The following is a 21919-nucleotide window of genomic DNA, read 5'->3' as shown; positions in this document are numbered from 1 at the left end:
AGCATGACTTGCCCATCATAATGATGAGTGGGCTAAAGCTATGAACACTTTTATCAGTTCTGCAAAGCTGCACTCTCAGAAGATTTTGCACATTTCGGTGCTTATCTTGTCCCCAAACGATAATCATCTAACTTGCGTGCCTTCCTTTTAACGCTGTGCACCTGGTACTTTCAGGTCATGAGCGGCATGTGCGTATCCGAGTGACACAGCATTCTCGACAAAAAAGCAGCAAGTGGAGGAACACAAGCAAGACAGACGACAATTATTGTAGGGGGTACAAGATATGCCTCAAAGAGTGTACTTTTTTTTTCTAGAGTGTACAGCCTCCGTCACGGCTGTCTAGGGCACAGCAGCCTTGTGCTTAAAAGAACGCCTTAACAAGAGCAAAGAGTATGAAACGTTTAAGGTACGGCAGTAGATCTGTTAGGGCTTTTGTGGAGCTCTAGCCATATTTCTCAATCCGTAAATCTACCCTCAAATACCAGTGTTCTCATTCAGCAGCACAGCACTACGTCGCTCTGGACAGAAATGATGGGGGCTCTACTGTCCTCGGCTGGTAATATGGAAGCTTTCTACTTTGTGGGAATCTTCATAGTTTCAGGCAATCGCTCATCCCTGAAAGGTGAAGTCTTGCATCAGGCAAGTGATCCATGCCAACAGATTACGGAAAAAAAAAGATAAGTCGCTCTTGCAGATCAAGCACGGGCAATGTGAGCACTGCCACCGAAGTCGAATTCCACCAACTTGCTTGCCCCTCTTTGGTCTCAAGCGAGCAGTGCACATATGGAAGCCTTCACCGCTGCCACCGCTCCCACTTCCCTGTGTTTGTGTGTGCAAGCAAACATCCGCGTCTTTGTGACAGTTGCTGCGACAACTTGCGACCCCAGCCAATAAGTTGAGAAGCTGGCTAGACCTAACATATTCTCTTCAAGAGATCTCTCAGCGAGGTTTTGTAAAGCTAGCTGGCCTGCCCGAAACATTAGCTGGCCTGCCCGAAACATTAGTTTAAGACGCGAGTGGTTCTCAAGTGTGATAATTGTTGTCCTTTGTTTCCTTGAGTTTGGGCTAAACATTAGTTGCTGAAGCATGCAGTACCAGGGCGTACTGCCTTTGGCGTCATTTAATTAAATATTTTATTACTTTAAAGACCCCTAATAAAGGAGGCATTGCATAAGGAAGTGGGCACATGTGCGATATAGATACATTAGTAAAATATACACTAGCGATACAGGTATAATCAAGTTGCATTAGGAACATAACTAGCAGTGGCGCACCGACGGGGGGGGGGGGGGGTTCTTTGTAATAAGGCAGCTCTGTAGATCTTAAACGCAAAGTGGTCAAGATGTAAGCAGAACGCATGGCAGACAGTTGTGTGTGGAAGCTCAGCCCTTTCTGCACAGGCACAGTATGCTAGAGGCATCACAGTTCTTTTCTGTTTTTTAACACACTGTTTTGCCAGGAAGTTCTTTGTTGCTGTAGAAACAACAGAGTCTCCAAGAAGCTTCAATAGTCAGATCCTCTTTCTAGCTGTCCTGTGTAACTGCAGCTTGTCATATAGGGTGGATTCTTATGACAGCACAGACAAGATGAAAGCAACCCAATTTCCACCTGGTCTATGACTGCTTTTCTTCAAAAGTTCTTGACGCAATGAACTCAAGTCACCTTGCCACTGGTGTGGAAAAATGAAATTTATTTTACAAGATGTGTGACAAAAAAAAAAAAAACACTAAGCTACAATTCTCACTATATATATATATATATATATATATATATATATATTTATCTGCGCAGTACAAAAAATCGTGCACTTGCAGCTCTGCAAGCAAATATGCACACGTGTATGGTATTTACAAAAGCATGCCTCCTGCATAATCCTTATGCAATGACAAAGTTGCGTAATGCTAAAAACACACCTCTTGAGAAATTTTTTTTAGCACAAGCTCGTGTGCAGCTGACTATTATTTGCCTTGAGTTTTGTGGTAAAATTTCATGGCCTTTTTTGAAGGCATCACGCTGTCTGACAACCCTGGTCTCTTGTTCTTGTGCTTCTGAGAAGTCCCATCATTTCCGACCTTGCAAGGCGTGGCTGCTGATGCCGCCACAACTTCTGGTTCAGCAGGTTCGGGATCTTGGGTGGAGCCAGATAGGCCCACAACATCGCTGTCGTGAACGAATTTGCAGTTGTGGCCAAACCGACATCGTCCCTTCCTGGGAAAAAAACATCACTGGTTGTGTATACTGGTGCAAGATTCCTTTTCCCAACTGCAATGAAATTTTCGGTCGCATACAACACCTAGCTTCACATAGTGTAAATGTAAGACAGCCTCCCTGCAAAATTTTACATTTGAAATACAAGTGGATATGTCATGAAAGGCTCGCAAAAGTGAACATTTTTTATATCAAAACCGGAAAAGAAAGAAACAACGAAAAAACAAGTGCCATTTCCGCTTGCTGGAAGTGATGCATGACTCTGAACAGGCGATGACTCTTCAGCATGACTTCTGAGATGTCCGCGGCTGCTCGCCGGCATGCTGAAAAATCTCTGCGGAAACGTGCTGGGACATATTTGCTAAGCACCAGGTGCATGCGTCATCTGCTTAGGCCCTATTTAAAGGCTGCTAATAAGAAAGTGACACAATCACCAGCTCGGCAGCTTCAGCAATATGTACTACTCAATTATTACCAATTTAGCCAAAGTGAAATTTCTTTGCAGTTCCCCTTGAAGCCTCATTCACATAACAAGTTGCACAGCACTAGCTAGAAATGCGACCAATCTAGTTCGCACGGCGAGTCCTGAAGTTATAATTAAGAATCATGGAGAGTCTGTTTAATCCTCACAAATTTTCCAATAAAATCAAAGATTACACTGTTTTTAAGTTACTCCACAACATTTCGGTGAACAAAGGATGCTGTCATAACATATAACAATGGTATGCAGCTTGAGGAAGCTTGTACAGGTTATGATCAGTGATTTCATCTAGCATTCTTGAACAGGCTTCCCACTGGATTTAAAGAAGCAACCAAACATTCAGATTTATAATTTGTGCAGCATACTAGCCCTTGTGTTTATGTGTTCATGCATATGAAAAGATGCATCTCTATTATGTGCATCTATATTTATATTTATGTGCCTTGCAACAGATCCTCTAAATTAAAAAAAAAAAAAAGTGGTGACACATTTCTTACTTGAACAAGATTTTGTTGGCTATATGTTGCCTTTTGCACAGGAGGGCAACATTTTTAAATAATCATAATGAATGTTACCAACGAAGTCAAAGTACCATCACAATTTAGGCCTCCAGTTCAAAGGAAGAAAATGGCTTCGTGTTGTCCACATAAATACAAAGTAAAACATCAAATGTAGTTCGACTCCACTTAAGATTCATTCAGTCACAAACCAATTCTACTAAAATTTGGAGGATACTTAAGCTTCGCCTGAGAGGAATGCGATAGCAAAGGTCCCCAACTGCTTCTCACGCTTCCCAGCAACTGCAGTGTATGTAACCATAATGTTGTCCTAGGAACGCTGGCGGCGAACGCTATGCACGGAGGAAAGTTTCCTGTTCCTTTTTTTTTATGGTGCTGCAAGCAACTAAGCAGGCAGCTTTGTCGGAGTTTCTGTCTAACAGAGTTATGTTTCCTCGTATATTCAAATTACAATCTTCTTATGCTATCATGTCTATAGGTTGTGTGTAAGTCGTACTTTATGAATTTCCTGACGCATTTTACTTTGAGAAATTAGTACACTAACACCTCTGCACCATACGGAAGGACCTGCGTGGTTCGGAATGCGTGGTTCGAGATGATTTTCTTGGCCGGAGACGCCACCGCCGCCACTGGATTTTTTGCGACACAGGGCCTTTAGCGCTGTCGCGTTAAAACCAAGAGCAATGTGGGATTGTGTAATAAAGTTTATCATTCCCATTCAACTCTGCAATTTCGAAAGCTTAGCAGGTATATGTGCTGCTGGACAAGACAAAGACACCAAACTGTTAATAGTGATACATTGGCCAATTTAACATTCTATCACCAGAACATGCACTGAACCAACAGCAAAGACGAAGAAAATAAGGAATGATTATGAGAATCTAGTTAACAGAGAAATGAAGAGAACATACAGGGTGGTTTTGTGCCGTTGATCCCTTACGTGTAGGAATGGCCAATATGGCATCTGCCATATTGGCCATGATGAGACTTGCTCATGATGGCAGCTGTCTCCTTACTTGTGAACTTCTGTACAAGTGCATCGTACAGGAGATGCACAACAACTTAAAGGAACACTAAATATTGCTACACGCGTCGTCCTTCACGTAACAATATAAAGTTCAGACAAGTACTCCTTCAAAACTGTTTTTGTTCATTTTTCAGAAAAGAAGGCTAATTACTAGTGAAGGAAATGAAGGGCAACATTCCCTTTCTTTAATGTGTAGCCACAATCTCTGTGACAGTATTATACTAAATATGTTAATTTAAGGATAACTAATACATGTAGCCATGTTTTCACCGCCTCGAGTTCATGTTACATCGGCACAATTTTGGCCCTTACGCTTATATCAGAGTCCCTACGCCCTTTAGCGACCAGGTGCACAGCGACGTGACATCGCACTCTCACGTAATTGCATTTTATCCCGTGTTCTAGCCTAAAATTTTCCTGTTGTGTATCATTTTGTGAGCTATAGCGCATCATCGTAACCTCACTGATTTCACAGCATGTTCTTGTATATGGACGTTTTGGCACTCGAAAAGTTCTCTAAACTTTTGCACAGGATCTGGATTTTTCAGAATGCAATGTAGTTCTTTAGCAATAAACAATTTATCAGACCTGAGTAGATGTCAAAATGTGTGATGTCAAAGCAAGCTGGTAAAAGAACTTCCAAGGCAGAATGCTACCTATTTATTTATTTATTTATAGATACTGCGATCTTTTACAAGATCTTAGCAGGGTGGGAACATACAAGTACACTCATACAAACATACATTACAAGCAATCTTGCCGACGCTTGAATTCAACATGACAAAAGGACAGAATGCAAGCAAAAAGAAGCAAGTAAATTATGTGCGACAGAGTCAAGAATGCAGGCGGGCCTGCAAAATGGGTAAAGAATTTAGTGTAACGACTTCATCAGGAAGTTTATTCCAATCAACTATTGTTCTTGGAAAATAAGAATATTTGAAGCAGTTGTTATACGTCGTTAACGGGGCTACTGCTTGGGAATGTTTATGACGGGTAGCATAACCAGTTACAGGTATTAAAATGTGTGAGGTATCAATACGGTAGTGGCCATTCACTAGCTGAAAAAAGAATTTTAATCGGGAAACACGATTTTGTTCTGTACGTTTAAGGAGATCTGTTATAGAAGTTCAACCGTAAGAATTGTAGATAAATCGAACAGCTTTCTTATGAATTCATTCTAATTTTTCAATATTTGTTTTTGTGTAGGGGTCCCAGATGATTGTTGCATACTCTAAAGTAGGTCGAACTATTGCATTATATGCCAGAAGGCGGACAGCAGGTTATACCTATCTTTTGCTTTTTAGTCTTTTCTGGCTTACTTAATAGTATTAATTTTTAGTGTCCCCTTAGGATGAGCTACAAATTAAATTCACATCCTGCAAGAACTCTTTGCAGAGACCTCGAAATTCCCTGCAGAAATTGCATTTACACAAAATTTAGTGCAGAGTAGGACAATATTCATCTATGAAATCCCCAGTCACAGCTCTGTGTCATAAACTAATGACGATGTTAGTTCTTACATTTACTCAGTGCAGTACAATATCATCTAATGTCATGCAGATTTTATGTGCAACCATTAAGGGCTTCTGAAAAGTGGATGCCTTGCACAAGGAATGTCTGCAGTTTTTAGAAGCAAAGTGACCGCTTAATATTTTGCTGCTTCTCATATCATAGCTACAGACGCAGGCTAAGTTAACCTCTTAAACTAGTCCACTCAAAATGCGGAGCTAGTTATCCTCTGCCCATGTTTCCCATGCTTCACGCGAGGTTTAATTTTTTAGGTGCCGACTCATGGTTACTCACGCAAAATGCCTGTTACTACAAGCGCTGGTTATAAATTTGTGTGTGCATGTGCGCTCGCGAAAACTGCGGAGAACATACGCCAGAGCTTTTAACGCGATATGATGAGGCTGTTAACTATATACCTGCTACCTGTGGTAGCATATATATAGTCTACGGTTGCTGTCTGCGACTGCTGCTTATATTGTTCATAGGCAAGAGGTCGGCAAATGCCTGATGTACCGCCTGAACATACCTGTAGTTCCAGCATATTTGTTTCCCATTAACGGTGGTCTGCTGGCTCACTGGCGTCGTCATTTTGACGTGCCTTTCGAGGATAGATGACTGCGCGTCCTCCTCTTCACGAAAAGGATTGTTGAAGACCGAAGACGAACCTAGATTGGTAGACTGGAAAGATGGCACAGGCAGCTTCGGCCGATCGTTTTTGTCTGGATGCTTCTTACTCTGATCCTCTTCACCACTTTCGCCAGAACTGCAAATCGCGGTCAAAAACGCGAGACATCAGGCGAGCTTAACTAAACTAGAGTGTACTAGAACATAGAATTCTAGGTCACTCTAACTAAACTGAAGTTGAGCGAGTTCAACGAATGCGTTATACCAGCGCCTGCGAAGGCGTTGATTATACATGCGGCAGGGCGGCAAAGGACGAAGATATTTGCGATGGGCATAATTACCTTTCACTACTTTCGGCGTTCTCTTCCGATTCGGACGCTGAAGAGCCGTAGTCGGCGACAAGTGAAGACATCATCGCTGGCGTCGGATGTTGTAGGTTGAAGTGGTGTTTAATCCTGTCTATCCTGGGATGAATGTTAGCAGTGTATCAAATGGGCAACCGCCTAGCCAAACTTAATTATTACCTTCATTTCATTTATTTTCACGACTCTCCAGACTCGCACCAAGTGCTGATCAGCCCGCCTCGGTCGTCTCTGGCATATTCCCTAGCACAATCCTACAAATCCCTAGCGTCAGAGTTGCCAACTTTTGAATCAGTATGTTCTCTGTATGTTAAACTGCGTATGTGCCAACGAGTAATATACTGCAGATTTTAGTTTTAGACCTTATTTATATATTTGTTTGAAAGGATTTATTGAAGTCACTGTGCTTAAGCTGAAATGATTTCTCAGTGCAGCATTTATTCGCACACTGCTAACGTAGCGGCAAAATTGTTCCTATCGACACTGTACTATCGATACGTTTTTTGGTTACCATCAGACACGTGGTCATAATCTTCATCTTTCTGGCGTTTAACGTGCCAAAGCCAGTTCTGGTTATGAGGCACGCCGTAGTGGAGGGCTCCGGATTAATCTTGACCACCTGGGGTTCTTTAACGTGCACTGCAGCGCAAGCACACGGGCGTTTTTGCATTTAGTCTCCATCGAAATGCGGCCGCCGCGGCCGGGATTCGATCCCGCGAGAAAAAAAAAAAAAAAAAAAAAAAAAAAAAAAAAAAAAAAAAAGGCGAAAGTTTGCACTAGGCCGCGCAAAGCTCAAGACACAGCGAAGCTGGCCGAAATGCTGTTCCACCGCGCTGAAATGCCGACAACGCGTTCTAGCAGACCCGCTCCGTGAATGCGTCTCTCTCTCTCTCATTTTCTTTAAACCTCTTCTTCACCTCGCGGAGCATTGACTTGTTTGATTTATTCGCAAATCATTTGATTAAAATCAAAACAGGTCGTCATCTCTGTAGTACTATAGTGCCTAGAATATACTTGTAAGTATATTCTAGGCACTATGTACGTCCCATCGCAACAGTGGTTTCTGTCGTCCATGAGTAAGCGGAAAATTTCCCTATATTTTAGCAAATTTATTTTTAGATAACATAAATTCCCTAGATTTAGAAAAAATTTTTAGGATTAGCAACACTGCCTAGCGTTCACCCAAAGGCATTCGTTCCCCGTGCGTTAACAAAAATCTAGGGAATTTGGGCAGGGGTTGTTATGGTCCCTAGAAAGTTTCGTTTGTTTATAGTTCCCTCGTGGCGAGCGGCTCGGGTGGCTGCTGACACGCTCGGATCAGACATGATCAGACGATGTAGCGGCAATGTCGGGACATCACGTCTGTTGTTCGGCTCGCTGGTGTTCCAACAATGGGAAGAATACTTCCGCCAGGTTCTTTCGATTCCCAAAAGACGACAGGTAAGCGATATTCCTGTTCCGCAAGCGCTTATTTTTCGTTATTTAACCATTTCTGCGTAGTCTCGCGGTAACTAAACGAACTCCGCTCAGTTTACCTTTGTACCTCTGCTTAACTTTGTCATAATAAGTTCCCCCTGCGCTGACGTGCGCGATCGAAAAAAAAAAAAAAAGTTGTCGCAGTTTCACCTGAAAGGCGAAGCATCAATTGCGATAGCAAATTTGTAGAGAGCTATACGGAGTAATGATAGTAGCTTTATCAGCTGTATAAACTTGGACATGCAGCAGCACCGGCAACACGCACAACTGTTGTCGACGCCGTCGGCGTTTTGCCCGCGTTCGCACGAAATGCGTGCGGCGTTGGTGACTGTTGCCGGAGCCTCTGCTTGGTGCTGCAGCTAAACGTCAACTCCCTTCCCTCCCCCTCCCCCCCACGGCCTTTCGTGCGTCCGAAGAACGCGCGTTTGCTCTACATATATGGTGATTGTAAAGGAGGAAAGAGACGCCTACTTCTGCAGCCCTTAACGCACGGCGCAGAACGCGCGTTTGTTCTCCGCCGTGGGTTCACTCCCCGTGAAAGCGCGCGTCCCTCGCGCCCTTTCACTCGCACATACAGCGTTCGGCGGCGCGCGGCGACGATTTCATCTCCATTGACGTCATATGGAACCTCACGGCGACGGCGATGCCGACGGCAGAAATCTGCTTTGGAGTGTCCATATAATTGCTATCGCAAAAAAAAAAAAAAAAAAAAAAACAGAAAGTTTGCACTCGGTCGTGCAAAGCGAAACTGTCGATCTTCAAGTCTTACTGGCTGCTATTGCTAGGTATTAACTTTGCTGCTGCTAGCTAGGTCTTAACTTGGTTTAACTTAACTAAGCATGTAGGAAGGTATTCGGAGGTACCTTCCCTTTCGTGACATTTCGCGTGACTAGCGCTGGGCGCGTCGGCGAGCGACAGCGTTCCTGGCATGCCACAAACGCAGGCAGGCTAACCAAGGTGGACACAATGCCAAGAACGCTGTTGCTTGCCGACGCCGAACACGTTGGAGGCTAGCCGCTTGACATCAATCGGCCGGCTTTTTTTTTTTTTTTTTTTTCCTGCTGGCTCAGCGCGCAGCGGAGAGAAGAGAGGTGGGGGTCGGGAAGGCGCGGAGCTGGCGAGGAGACCGCCCACCACCTCCTCCAGGTTGCCATGGCTACGGCGTGGCAGTTTATTGGCAGGCACCACAATTTACAGCTGGCTTAAACAGCTTCGCTGTTAAAAAAGCAGGTTTGTTGACAAACGAGGTGACGCTCACGCTAATTCTTTGCTCGGTCTCAAGGCACGCAGTAAGCTTGTGTTACCAAGAATGCGTTACAAGCTTTGACAGTAGTGCGTTGAGAAGCATGAACTGACACTGAGGAAAAAGGCATATACACACGCACACACAGGCGGTACTTTCAACAAAATATATATTCCTGCGGTCCTGTATTGCTACTTTATACACAACCGACATCAACGTAATCTTAGCAAATCAGTGTGCAAAACTGGAAAAATATACACAGAGCATTGACAACCTATCAGTTCTAAGTAATGCATGTTGGCACACCGAGAAAGTCTAATTATTTTGCGAACTGTCGCCCTTCTAACTAATTTAGTACGTGCCGAGTGGTATGGGAGTAATTGCTGAGTAGTATGGGAGTTGTTGGCACGGTGGCTCCTAATTCCACCAAAAGTGATCATTACAAAGTGACAGCCGAAGATACGGAAAATGCATGGTACCATTCTGCGGTAGATCATGTCGCATCCAGCGGTTTGGGACACTCTTAAATTTTTTGCAGCACAGCGTGAACCTCAGCCTCTAATTGATCAGAGGAGTAATTAATAACAAACAAAATATCATCAACATGTCTAAAAGCTTTTACTACGTTTGTTCCTAGTAATCTTCCGGACAGCGTTGCACCTAGATGGGCTAAAAACAGGTCACTAAGCCAGGTCACTAAGCTTCCCGGCATGGATCTAAATGCACTCAAAAATGGTAGCTGTGAAATGAACCACAAAAATGAGTTTTTAGATTATGCTGAGTGTGTTGTTTATTGCATACCTCTGTCATGGTGGTCGCAGTTATGTTAGGCAAACTGGCCGTTGCCTGAATGATCGGTTCCGAGAGCACACTTTACAGTGTAAAGAACTTTGCTGGTGGTTTTCTTGGGATGCATTGTAAAACATGTGGTTGTCATCCGTTGTTTGACACTTGCAGAATTGTTAGCCAAAGCAAGAATCAGCTTACAAGAGAGATTATTAAAGAAGATGTTACATAGCACGGGTCATATCACGAGGCAACATCAGCACGAGGCGGTATCTGCAATATATCTTAATTGCCATCATGAAAACACAACACGGAATGAGGGAAACTGGACGCTCCTGACAGCGGAGTTTGCTGGCGAGCGCCGCGACACCCGTCACAGCAGAAGCGCAACTATGGGACGGATTGGCAATAGGCACCCTGTAAGACAGTGCAGTTCGCGGCTTTGAAACCGGTCGCGGCACAGCATGGTATTGGCGTGTTCCATAGAAGAAAGTATCTTTTTGAAACACGGGAGCCTCCGCTTACGTTTTTTTGTTCCACGTCGTGGTCCTTGTTTAGTCGTGAGTACTCAAATCACCAGTGACTGCGTTTTCGGCGCTCATACGTTAACATTCCTAATGGCATCGCTGGACGTTTTTGTCATTCTTCTGCCTGCATGTCCGTCTAGAGGCCTAGTAAAGATGTCCTTGTTGCTAATGTTAGGGTGCGAAAATTGTTTAATAAATCGAAATTAATGTAAAATACAGGTCTCCTTTAGATCGTTGCTCCGGGTGATCTGATGCCTCGATCGCTCCCCGCACAGATGCTTCACAGGCTTCATCGCCTCTCTGCTCTCGCATTGGCAGCCAGGGCAGGCTTCTTTACTTTAGCATCCAGTGAAGGTATGCGCCTGGGAGGTACTATTCACATGAAGTGGCAGTGTCTCGCTAACCGGACACATTCACTCTGATTAGCAACTCGAGACGAGTTAATTCCATTTGTATTTTTCAGTTACGTTTGGATAGCGTGATGCCTGTCACCGAATTGCGATAACGCTGCGATGCATAATAACAATGTGCCAGAAGTCCACCGTGAGGCGGCCCTATTGCAAAACTCCGGATTTATGTCTACCTATAAACGCACCCCTAACTCTTTTCTTTAAAGTGTGGCCAGTAGTAACAGGGATCCAGCGAAATGCATGCACATATCAGTGGCGGGAATATAATGGGCACGGTGCATTACCTCAGTGCATTAGCTCGGGAAGCAGCTAATCACCTTGAGCACGCTAAAGTAAGCGATAATTGAGGGCTCGCTAGAGCGTCGAAGCAGTGCCACGAAAGAGCGAGCTACTCGAATACCGAGCCGAGCCGTGCTTGCAGACTGTATTGAATTGCTATATCAAAGCATAACTTCATATATGGCGTGGCAACGTCCGAAAAAAAAAAGAAAGAAAACTTTTTGTGTGTTTCCACCGCTTCCAATGTCGCTACTCCAATACACACACAAAAAAAAAAGCCCCTTCTTTCACGCCGCAGACTTGTCCAGCAGCGTACAAGTGCCCCACATGAAAGCAAATAATTTTGCTATTGGCTTGAAGTAACAATGCAAATTTCGCGCCGTTTCTGTTGCACTAAGCAAGAGCGTGCATGCAGTTTCAATGCTAGCGCAGCGTTGGCAAACCGGTCCCTCAGTGCCAGTGTTGACTCAATTGGCCGCGCAAGGCACTAATCGTTCTTGCTCGGACGGCGCCGCCTGGGCAGTGTCAGCACATAGAGTTTATCACTATATTACCTAGAGGGAAAACTGGCGCTTCTGCGCTGTGGTATCCATGGGAATGCCGGTATATTGTGACTTCGGATTGGCATCGTTCTTGGAGAGCCAGAACGCCTTGTAGCCTCGTTGAAGCCTCGTTAAACACCAGCCAATACAAGCCAGGCAGACACATATCCCGTCATTCCCATTAGGGCACGGTGCCCTTTAAGAAATTCGCATAGACGGTGGCGCCAGTTTACCCTCTAGGTGTTATAGTGAGAAACTCTATGTGTCAGCATACTTCTGAACCCGGAAGATGGCGCTCTCCATAATCAGGGTTGACCGACCATGATAAGTTATTCGCGTATTTTAGTGGCCAGGGTCTGTACAAAACAGTAGAGATCGATAAAGCTGGGTGAAATGTGTGCAAGCATGCTAACACGGATTACTTACAACTGATAGGTTGTCAAGCTTTTGTGTATAATGAAGCAATAAAGGATCACAAGAATAAATTTTTGGAAGTAGTGCCGTTGTGTGTGTGAGTGCGCATGCGTGCTTGGGTGGGTGGGCGGGTGCTTTTTTTGTTCGTGACCAGTTGGCACTTTTTAACATTTTACGCATTACCAATGTGCCCGAACTGCCACTCTGGTTGACATTAATGTTTCGTCCAAAATTTCATTCTTCACTCAAAAAGTAGCACTAACCGTAGGCTTTCAAATGGAGTTTGGCAAATTTGTACTGGTCTAATCGAGGCCTCCTACCCCTCCACTCTATTTACACTGAACAAAATGCAGAGCCTGGCACCTGGGTGAAACATCTTGTATTTTTGGATATCTCATTCTAGGTATGCTGCGTGGCTGGATTTCTCAAACAGGATGGACCTGGCGGAGCTTCCGAAAGAGCAAGTGCGCCGAAGCCACTACCTCTGCTCTGAGCATTTTACAGACGGTGATTATGCTGATCCACTCAAAAAGAAGCTTTTGTGGTCAGCAGTGCCATCTGTAAGGATCAGGGGGCGGTCCCTGACAGCCACAGGCAAGTACAGTACAATGTTTTAAAAGGAAGCTTTAGTTCGAGGTTAACTCTGATGTTGCATATTGAAATACACATACAACACGGTGCTGCTTTTATGAGACAACCACTGGACCGATTTGAATGACGTTTGTTGCTTAAGCAGAACTCTGATTGTTGTAATACCTCATAGATTCGTTTTTCGAATTTTTTCTATATTCTTTTGTAAAAAATTTGATAGTCCAAACAAATATATTCAGCAGCATGTTACACTCCTGTAACATGTGAAGGTGAAAGCCTACTGCACACGTGGTAATGCATTAAGTTATACGATCAGAAAGGCCAGACGTCTTACAAGACATATGCAATGTCAAGTTAAAGTATGGCGCTATAGGTCGACCTCCTGAACGGCACATGCGAGCACCTAATGCGCTACCTAAGGGTTCTTTCGTTCATTCTTTCGTTCTCTATTTCTTTCCGTATTTCTTTCTTCTTTCGTTTGTCCTTTCCTTCTTTCATTCTTTCTATCTTTCATTTGTTCATTCATATTCAGCCATTTCATGTTTGCTTACGGGGATATGAACCATTCCTGATGATGAGGTGTAACATTGTATGCGTTATTCTTATGAATGTATGCACTGCACGCTTCACTTTGCTGGGGGCTTGTAGCTTCTGTATTATGAGAGGGATGAGCCTTGCATTTTAACGCAATAGCGTTAAAGGGAAGCTGAAGAGGTTTTAGAATTGGAAGATTTACAGGGGTTTAGAAGACTGATACAGTATAACTCAACTCCTGCAGTTATTTTCTTGATTATGTGCGTAGCAGCGCCACAATCGCGCTTTAAGCTTCGTTAAAGCTCCGCTCCCTCCGCACGCCAAGTGTAGGGGCGAAAGACCGAGCGCGAGGATGACGTCAATACAGGGGTCACGTGCGCGCTCTATTCGAATCACACTCCTCGCGGATACCTGAGATGACGTCACGATCGTGTTCACCATCAGAGCCCGTTAAACAACCTGCGGCGTCTCCCGCAGACGCTGCGGCTTGTTTTTGCCAAATTAAAGCAACTTGCGGTGAATTCTGGCCTCTTAAACTATCATTTTCGTATTCAGAGGGTGAAAAACTATAATAATTCGTTCAAAGCTCACTTTTTTCGAAAAGTGATTCAGCTGCCCTTTAAGGCCCCGTGTCACAGAAAATCCGGTGTCGGTGCAAGCGCCGGCATCTGCAACCGAGAAAATCATCCCCAACCATGTAGGCCCTCCGAATCTATTTAGGTACATGTACATGCCACGCCTTCTTATATGACATGCGGTATATGCGGGTTATATTGCCACACCATTCTATCATTAATGGTGCTCATACCTTGTCTTGCATTCTTGACAAACCTATTCCTCGGCATTTTGAGAATGACAATCCACAGTCAAATGTCATGAAACAAATCACCCACAGCGCATGCCTTTTATGTTAAATCTTCTCAGACTGAAATATTAAAAGTACGAAACAAAAACGGAAACCTGAAAATTATGTCATTTTTTTGGCGTGGCTGTGCACTATCTCTAGGATCGCCCTACACAAGAGGCCGCGTTTCTACCAGAAAGCTCGCCTTTGTGCATAGCGTTCGCTGCCAGTGTTTTCCCGGTAACCATTACGTTTGCATAAGCTGCAGTTGTCGAGAAGCGTGAGAAGCAGTCAGGGATCTTTGAATGCTATTGCGTTTCACGCTTAAAAGCGAAGCTTAAGCGTCCTCCAATTTTTTTTTGCTTGCTTAGGGGGTATTAGCCATTGCTGATGATGATAGTTTTTGTACCATTGGAGGGGACGACGCAGGTAGAGCCAGGGTTTTTGTACCATTGGACTGGACAATGCATTGTTTGGGTATGAGCCATCGCAATGAGCCACTTAAGGATTTCACATTTAAAAAAATTAGTGGCTATTTAGCAGTAAGTTCAACAGAAATGCATTAGGCATTACGTTACACCTCTGTGATGTCCAGTATCTGTGATTTACATCGCGTTCACCACATTGCAAAGGGTTTTTAGGAGCTCACTTGAGACACGTCTTGTCTCTTCGAGGCATGAAGTGCAACCTGCAACTGACGGTGGGGTCCATATGGTCCGGAGCACTATATATTTGTGTGTGTGTGTGTGCATGCGTGTACACACCTCTACCACATGACTGGCTTTCCATGCTTCACACACACACACACTTTTTTCCACTTTGACACTGCTAATGCTAATGCATTAAAAAACTGCTTCCTATGTAGAGACACTAATTTTAACCTTTTTGTTAACACTGTGCCACCAGAGGGTGAGTAGCTGGACTGTTGGATCTATGATGGTATCTAAATTAATTAAGACATATGAGTCAACCGTTATAGATGCCTGCCGTGAAGTGATGCAATTGATGATACTTTTGCTACATTGAGATTCGAAAACTATACTTTTGAGGCAGCCTTTTCTTAACAATTTGAAATGAAAATTTTAATGCATTAGAGGACGAGTAAAATAAAGATTTGTGACATGTGTGTGAGCACGGTACAGCCGGCAGAATGCTTTCAGGCCACCAAACAGGTTGACGTTTTTTTTTACTGGTGTACCATCCTTACAAAGTCATAATGTTTGGTTATCCTCAAACAGACACTGAAGAGAGTTCTCAGCCTGGACCACTCGCTGTGCTTCAAGGTCAGCATTAATTTCTGCCCACTGCTGGCTCTAGTAATCGGGAAAATAATATGGAGTGGTTGTTCATTACATTAAGTTCCGAAGCAAAGAATAGCCGTAACTCTCATTACTGTCTCATTCAGTCATGGTGTAGACATATGAAGATGCAACTGGCTTTCACTTGCATTCCATGGAAAAAAGAAAAGCAGTGCTTGCATTGTTTATACTGTAAATGTAACATCCCACTAATGAAACCTGGTGCAATATTTTACATCAATCTAATAAGTAGCTAAACATTGTCATTTTGTGTGATACAGCGTGGCAGCAAGAGTTCATGAGGTCTGATAATTTTGAGTAAAACTATGCCCTTCACTAACCAGTAACTAAATTGTGTTCCCGGTATCGACTCTGTGTGTAGTTTAATATAAAAAGAAGACCCATTAAACAGCACTAAAACTACCGTGATTGTGTTTATGTAGTAACAAACATGTGACCACTAGAGTATTACATATTTATTTTACGTCGCAATTTTTTCTTCGGTATCAGCGCAATATATTCTTGAGGCTATAAACTAATTAGCATTTCCCAAGTCTTTCATGATTCGAGACTGAAGGGGATATACTAAAGAGACGTATTATTGTAATTTATCTTTTTTGTACTCGTGCTGTTGCAGAACTCAAAGCACCAAAGAGCCCCATTTCATCCCAGCAGAGGCCAGCTCCTCTGCATGAAGGTTGGTGCGTTTTGGTGCATGCTGTTCAGTCAATTAAGTAAATGAAATATTGAAATAAGGTGGGCGTTTCACATAATACCATTGCTGGCAAAACAAAAGGTGCAGCGAACAGCAAAATTGCACGATCAGCTGCTGTCACAATGAAGGAATGCAGCCATTAAGTCATTTATATTTGTCATCCTCTACAGGCACCACAGAAGACCAGATTTCAGAGGCAGTGGCTGCGGAGCACCAGCTCTCACTAGAACCAGGGCCATGCGGGCTACAGAAAAGTGAGCGCGGCTCTTGCTCATAACTTCATTGCCAGAAATAAGAACGAATTTGAATAGCAAAATTGCTAACTCACTTACTGTAAAAGATACAAAAGTTTTTCAAGTGAGACGATTCTTTTACAACTAAATACAGTATAGACCACTTATAACGTAACCGCTTATAGTGCAGGACCGGATATAGTACGGTCTTTTGAGACTCCCATTAATTTTCCCATAGCACTCCATGTATATGCATACCGCTTACAGTACAGCCGCGTGAGACGAAATATCGGTTATAATGCGGCTTCCGTGGGAAAATCTCGCCGACAAGGGCGGTAGCAAGCACGCTTCTCAACGAGGTGCGCTCACCGATGGGAGAGGAGATCAACGAGGGCGATGCGGAGGAGGAGCATGAGTAGTGGAGCCTGAGTCCAAGGGCGATAAAATAGTCGCCGCGCGCCTTACGTGCGAGTGAAAGCGCGCGGGGGACGCGCGCCTTCACGGAGAGTTAACACGACTTCAATCGCGCGAAAGGCCGTGGGGGTATGGGAGGGAGGGAGGAGGGGCAACGCTGTGCTGCGGCACCAAATGCGTATCTTCTAACCGGGCGCAAGGGGAACTGGCGACGCAATCTCCCACGCGAAAGGAGCAAAGCGGGAAGGCAGCGAGGGAGGGGGGGAGGGGGGCCGGCTTCTACTCTGCCAACAAATGCGATCGCGCCTGTGCCGGCTGTCGGTGTTGTCGCGCGCACCGTATCTTGAAAGCGATCTCCACATGGCTCTGACCTTTGTGTGCGCTGTGCTTACGCCACTCAGTTTCCGTTGAAGCGATAGACCGCATGAACCGTCGCTCGCTGCGGTGGCCGCGTTTCTCCACGCCCGCATTTTGACAGCAGTTGTCTGCGGTCATCTAGTCTATTCATGTTTGCTTGTGCACGTTGACACCACTCTTGTTAATTCAGTTAGTAAGCGAATGTGTCAAGTTTATGCAGCCGATAAAACTAGTACTATCCCTACTCCTTATAGCTCTCTACTAATTTGCTATCGCAATTGATGCTTCGCCTTTCGGGCAAAACTGAGACTTAAAAAAAAAAAAGATTACTTTGTCTTCTTCATGCAAAGATCGTGGGTAGTTGGACATTAACCTTTCAACGTTCGTAAATTTAAACGGATGCAAAACTCCCAGTCGCATGCTTCGATTCTCGGATACGTGCGGCTGCTTGGTCTACATGTTTTGCATACGTGCAGGGCTTCAAAATCGTTGTTTTTAGTTATAGTGCGGTACCACTTGTAGTGCAGATATTCACGACTCCGGTGACTTACATTATAGGCAGTCTACACTGTATTATAATATTACGACGCACGGACTGAAACCTACGCCCTGTAACATTTTTGCACTTGTCTCATGTTCCTTTTCTCCTCAAAATGCTCACCATGTGGCTGTGATGACGCTGTCTTTTGGTTTCCCTGTAGTAATAATGATAAGTCATCTTTCCATCAGCTTGAACAAATAACTTCTGCCAGTGCACGTGCCCTGTGAGGAAACCAGGTTCCATGAGGTGTGAGAGCCACGCAGTGAAAACATCAGGCGGTGCGAGCGAGTCAAGTGTCTCCCCGCAAATGACATTGAGACCTAATCTCCAGTATGAGTAAAAAAAATTATGTGTGCATTGGATTCTCGGACAACGGCACAGAGAGGAAGTTGGCAGTGGCAAATGCAGATTTCATGGCTTTATTGCCATGAATTTCAAAGTTTTGGGTGTAGTGGTGAGCCTTGAAGCCCCTGAAGGATCTTGTACTTAAATTTGTATTTTAGCTAGCGGTGGGCAGATATTTGAAACTAACAAAATTTTTCGCAACAATCAAATGTAAACTCTGGTTACTGTTATCCGTCTGCTAAGTGTTGCAAATTATCAGATGCGAGACAACAACAAAAGTTCCAAAAACAGTGCCGAAACAGAATGGGTAATGCAAGCTTTGTTTTTGGTTTTTCGGCTGGAGCCCACATTTCGACCTGTAATTTTTTTCTTGTAGTCTGTCAAATCTGTCATTTCTGTCAGTTATATCTTTCATGCTATAACCTGCGATGGTTCCCTCTTAACGGATCTTTTACTTTAGTTTATGACACACAAGTCATTAAGAAGCATTTTTCCCCCATCTTTTAAAGCAACTTGTGATCTTTTTTTTTTTTTTTTTTGCAAGCCATTTATTTTGCATTTTTTAAAAGCTGGTCATACAGCAGCCATGATTTCTTGAAATGCTTGTTTATAACCAGGCTATAAAGTGATTGAGGGGCTTATTCATGGAATTTATTTGAATGACAATCAGTTATCTTGTTCTTCAAAATTGTTCCTCTGTCCCTGCTTCCTTGTCCTAGTTACTTAAAGGGAGCAATTATGTAAATGTCCACCAAGTGGACATGTTTATTTTTCGGCTGCTGAAGGGCTGATTGGCTGGGCTGAGGTACCAGCGAGAAGGAAATAGGCACTCGCAGCCAGTTTCCTTCTCACTGGTTCAGCTCCAGCCAATCAGTAACAACCGAAATGGACAGTTCACTAGGTGGGACACTTATGGAATCCCCCCTCCCTGGCCTGGTACCGAATTGTACCGAAATAAATATTCCTGCTATAAATACTGTCACATTGTAGTGACGGTAAAGAGCACTGTAGCAAGAACTGTGAATCGCAAAACTAACTTTTTATTGTGCCAACCTGTGCCCACAAAAGCAAGTAACACTCAAAGCACAACGATAGTGGCGAGCACAGTTGGCGAATAGGGGAAATTTGATCTGTGGGTCAGACGGGTCGGTTATTTATACACGACTCATCGAAGGTTCCAGCGTAATCACTGGTGCCTGTGTGCCTTCCAGAAAGTACCACGCAATTCACGTCGCACATACAATCTGATTACCCAAGGTTCAGTGATAACAGATAACGGATAGAACCAGCGAGAACATTCGAGAAATTTCAGATACAGAAAGGCATATCTTGCGCTGGGCGATGACTTTGAACATTTGTTAACCAGTGAAAGACGGGTCACTAGAAAAATAACAAGCACACAAATCAGTATATGCGTCTTCATTTTGACTATTCGATTCGATACTTGCTATTTGTATCCGAAAAGCTTATGTTCACCCACCTCTTATCTTACACTTAAAAATAATACACTGAAATTCTTGAGTACATTATAATTTTTTTTTACTTAGTTGTTTTTAAAATTTTAGTAGGTATTTTAGTATCATCACCAACCTATTATTTCGTAATTTTGTGCCACCATTAGTAGATTTGACGCACTAACCGCCAAGTACAAATTTGCGTCTCGTGATGTGCCCCGCTGCTACCAACAAAGAAATAAATGCGATGCTGCAATAAATTCTAGCCGAAATATGCACTACGAGGTTTTTTCTTTTCTTTCTCCAAAGCACTGAAAAAATGCCAAATGAAAATGAAAAAGGTGATACACTACAATGGCGATACCAAATGAGCATTTCAAAACTTTGACCGGGAACACAGCAGCAGACATGGTGGCTGTGTGGACATAGAGATACTATGCTTATATTAAAAGGAAGTTTTAGCTTGGGGGCTCCTATTTAAATACATGGGAACGAAGAAATAGTTTTTCTCGGCAACCACTGCATCATGTTTGATAACGTTTGCTGCATTTAAACGAAGGTTAAATCTAGTGACTGTTGGAAGCAGATGTTTTATTTGGGTCGTCGGTTTCTTTATAAAAATTGTTGAAAATGAAAAATTTTCAGGAAACGACACTATCAAGATTACAGCTAAGGTCATTCAACAATAAAAATGATATCACTATTGCCTAAATTGTGTCTAATAGCACATCTAACGTGGACAAAATTGGTGCATTATACATGGCTCTCAAATATACCATAATATTTGAGTAGGACTTTTGCAAAACACTTATAAACATTGTAACAAATTCACTTAAGATATAAATTAATATATCTAGTTTGTCCGCTTTGGTGTTCTGACAAATGCAGTTTACAGAACTACTATATCTGTTCTTTGTGCAGAGTTACAGATTCTTAAACTTCTTGCTTCTATCTTTTTTTTTTTTCAGACTTACTGATTTTCGGCAGTTTTTGTAAAAAAATTCAGGCCCTAAATCAAAACTCCGATTCTAACAGTCAATATAATTTAAATTACTCTCTCAGTTGAAACAAATTTCATTAAAATCGGCCAGGGGTTGTCACCGAAAAGAATTTCTGCACTTGAATAGGTGGCATCAGAGTTGGGCCTGAGCTAAAGCTTCCTCTTAACTATATGGTGCGGACAACTCATCCGCCTTTCCCCGATGCGCAAGTATGCGTTTGTACAGTTATCTGCTACCCAGCAATACCGGCGCCCCTTCATTGAAACGCGCTAGCGCGACGTGCCGATTGTTCCAAGCGATTTGTGTGCAGTGTGTCACCTTAAGCACACACCGTCACTGTGCCAGGACACTTGCTTGGGCAGTATTCTTGGGTGATTACTTTCAGGGATACTCTTGCGAGATTTCGCGTGACTCAGCGTAGGGCAGCGGTTTTGTTGCTGCTGCCAAGTTTGCCATCTACACATTGCCAGGAGCGCTGTTCGACCCCAGGGCCAAGCCTCGTGAAAGTGAAACTATCTCCGGAAAATTGCCCTGTCGATGGTTATATTCTTTGCTGAGGCCGCCTTCGTGCATTTCCAATGCTTATCTGTATAGGCATCACCGCACTCGCGCTGAAGTGGCTGGAATCATTGGCCGACTGGTCTCTCTACTTTCCGGAAAAGGCGGAAGGTCTTTTGTGGCACAGTGTGGCATTGCCCACACTGCGTATTGAGGCGGCGCAGTTAACCTTTACACGACAAAAAGTGATCGTGATAAGCACTTACCGGTAGTCATACGATGAGCCACGAAGTTTTAACCGTTAGTACAAGTGTATTAATGAGGTTTTACTACCCTGTTACCACCCTCTTGTAATCACCAGTGGTGATTACTTCACCAGTGGTGATTGCATTTGGTCTGTTAGGCAACATTTCATCACCATTCTGACTATTTTGCTGGCTTGTCTACACAAGCGCCGCATTCTTGTTTTTGTTTCACCTCAGGTAGCAGCCATGACGATACCATGATGGAGCGACGCGAGGCAATGGAAAAAAACATTAGAACAGGACACAAGGCATGCTGTGCGGCCCGGTGGTGTGAGAGCACTGGCAGGAACCGCAATCTCAAGTTCTTCCGTTTCCCACTGGATGACAGGTACGCAGCACACATAGACTAGTTATTTTCTGCTACTGGGCTGGGTGTTGGACTT

General features: G+C 43.7%; 3 protein-coding genes across 7 annotated transcripts in view; 2 read left to right on the top strand and 1 right to left on the bottom strand.

The window, feature by feature from the left end:
* LOC119446203 (60S ribosomal protein L6) overlaps nt 1-21919 on the top strand; it is a 182328-nt gene that overhangs the window by 46570 nt on the left and 113839 nt on the right. The window lies entirely within an intron of this gene.
* LOC119446209 (zinc finger CCCH domain-containing protein 8) lies at nt 1671-6968 on the bottom strand. The gene is made up of 3 exons (XM_037710572.2): nt 6709-6968; nt 6270-6506; nt 1671-2208 (listed from the first exon to the last, which is right to left on the bottom strand). The coding sequence occupies exons 1-3, from the start codon at nt 6780-6782 to the stop codon at nt 1959-1961; spliced, it is 561 nt and encodes a 186-aa protein (XP_037566500.1). The 5' UTR covers nt 6783-6968; the 3' UTR covers nt 1671-1958.
* Nucleotides 8020-21919, top strand: part of LOC119446208 (uncharacterized) — a 41271-nt gene continuing 27371 nt past the window's right edge. For 4 of the 5 annotated variants that reach the window (XM_049663993.1, XM_049663991.1, XM_049663995.1 and 1 more), the window contains exons 1-6: nt 8020-8169; nt 12810-13000; nt 15614-15658; nt 16311-16370; nt 16559-16642; nt 21714-21864. In XM_049663993.1, coding sequence (XP_049519950.1) covers nt 8075-8169; nt 12810-13000; nt 15614-15658; nt 16311-16370; nt 16559-16642; nt 21714-21864 — 626 coding nt within the window. In that variant the 5' untranslated portion in view covers nt 8020-8074. The remainder of the gene's footprint in view (nt 8170-12809; nt 13001-15613; nt 15659-16310; nt 16371-16558; nt 16643-21713; nt 21865-21919) is intronic. The other variant, XM_049663992.1, reaches the window with a different exon arrangement.

The sequence above is a fragment of the Dermacentor silvarum genome, chromosome 3 (assembly GCF_013339745.2).
Source record: "Dermacentor silvarum isolate Dsil-2018 chromosome 3, BIME_Dsil_1.4, whole genome shotgun sequence".
Lineage (NCBI taxonomy): Eukaryota > Metazoa > Arthropoda > Arachnida > Ixodida > Ixodidae > Dermacentor > Dermacentor silvarum.
The sequence above is the reverse complement of the archived record's forward strand: the minus strand, read 5'-3'. Positions and strand labels throughout refer to the sequence as shown.

What these genes read in the sequence shown, in the direction of transcription:
- LOC119446209 (XM_037710572.2), bottom strand. Translation starts at nt 6,782, where the DNA reads ATGATGTCTTCACTTGTCGCCGACTACGGCTCTTCAGCGTCCGAATCG. An exon ending in AACGCCGAAAGTAGTGAAAG is followed by an intron (nt 6,507 to 6,708) that starts GTAATTATGCCC and finishes CGCGATTTGCAG; the next exon opens with TTCTGGCGAAAGTGGTGAAG. An exon ending in CAAATATGCTGGAACTACAG is followed by an intron (nt 2,209 to 6,269) that starts GTATGTTCAGGC and finishes TTTTTTTCCCAG; the next exon opens with GAAGGGACGATGTCGGTTTG.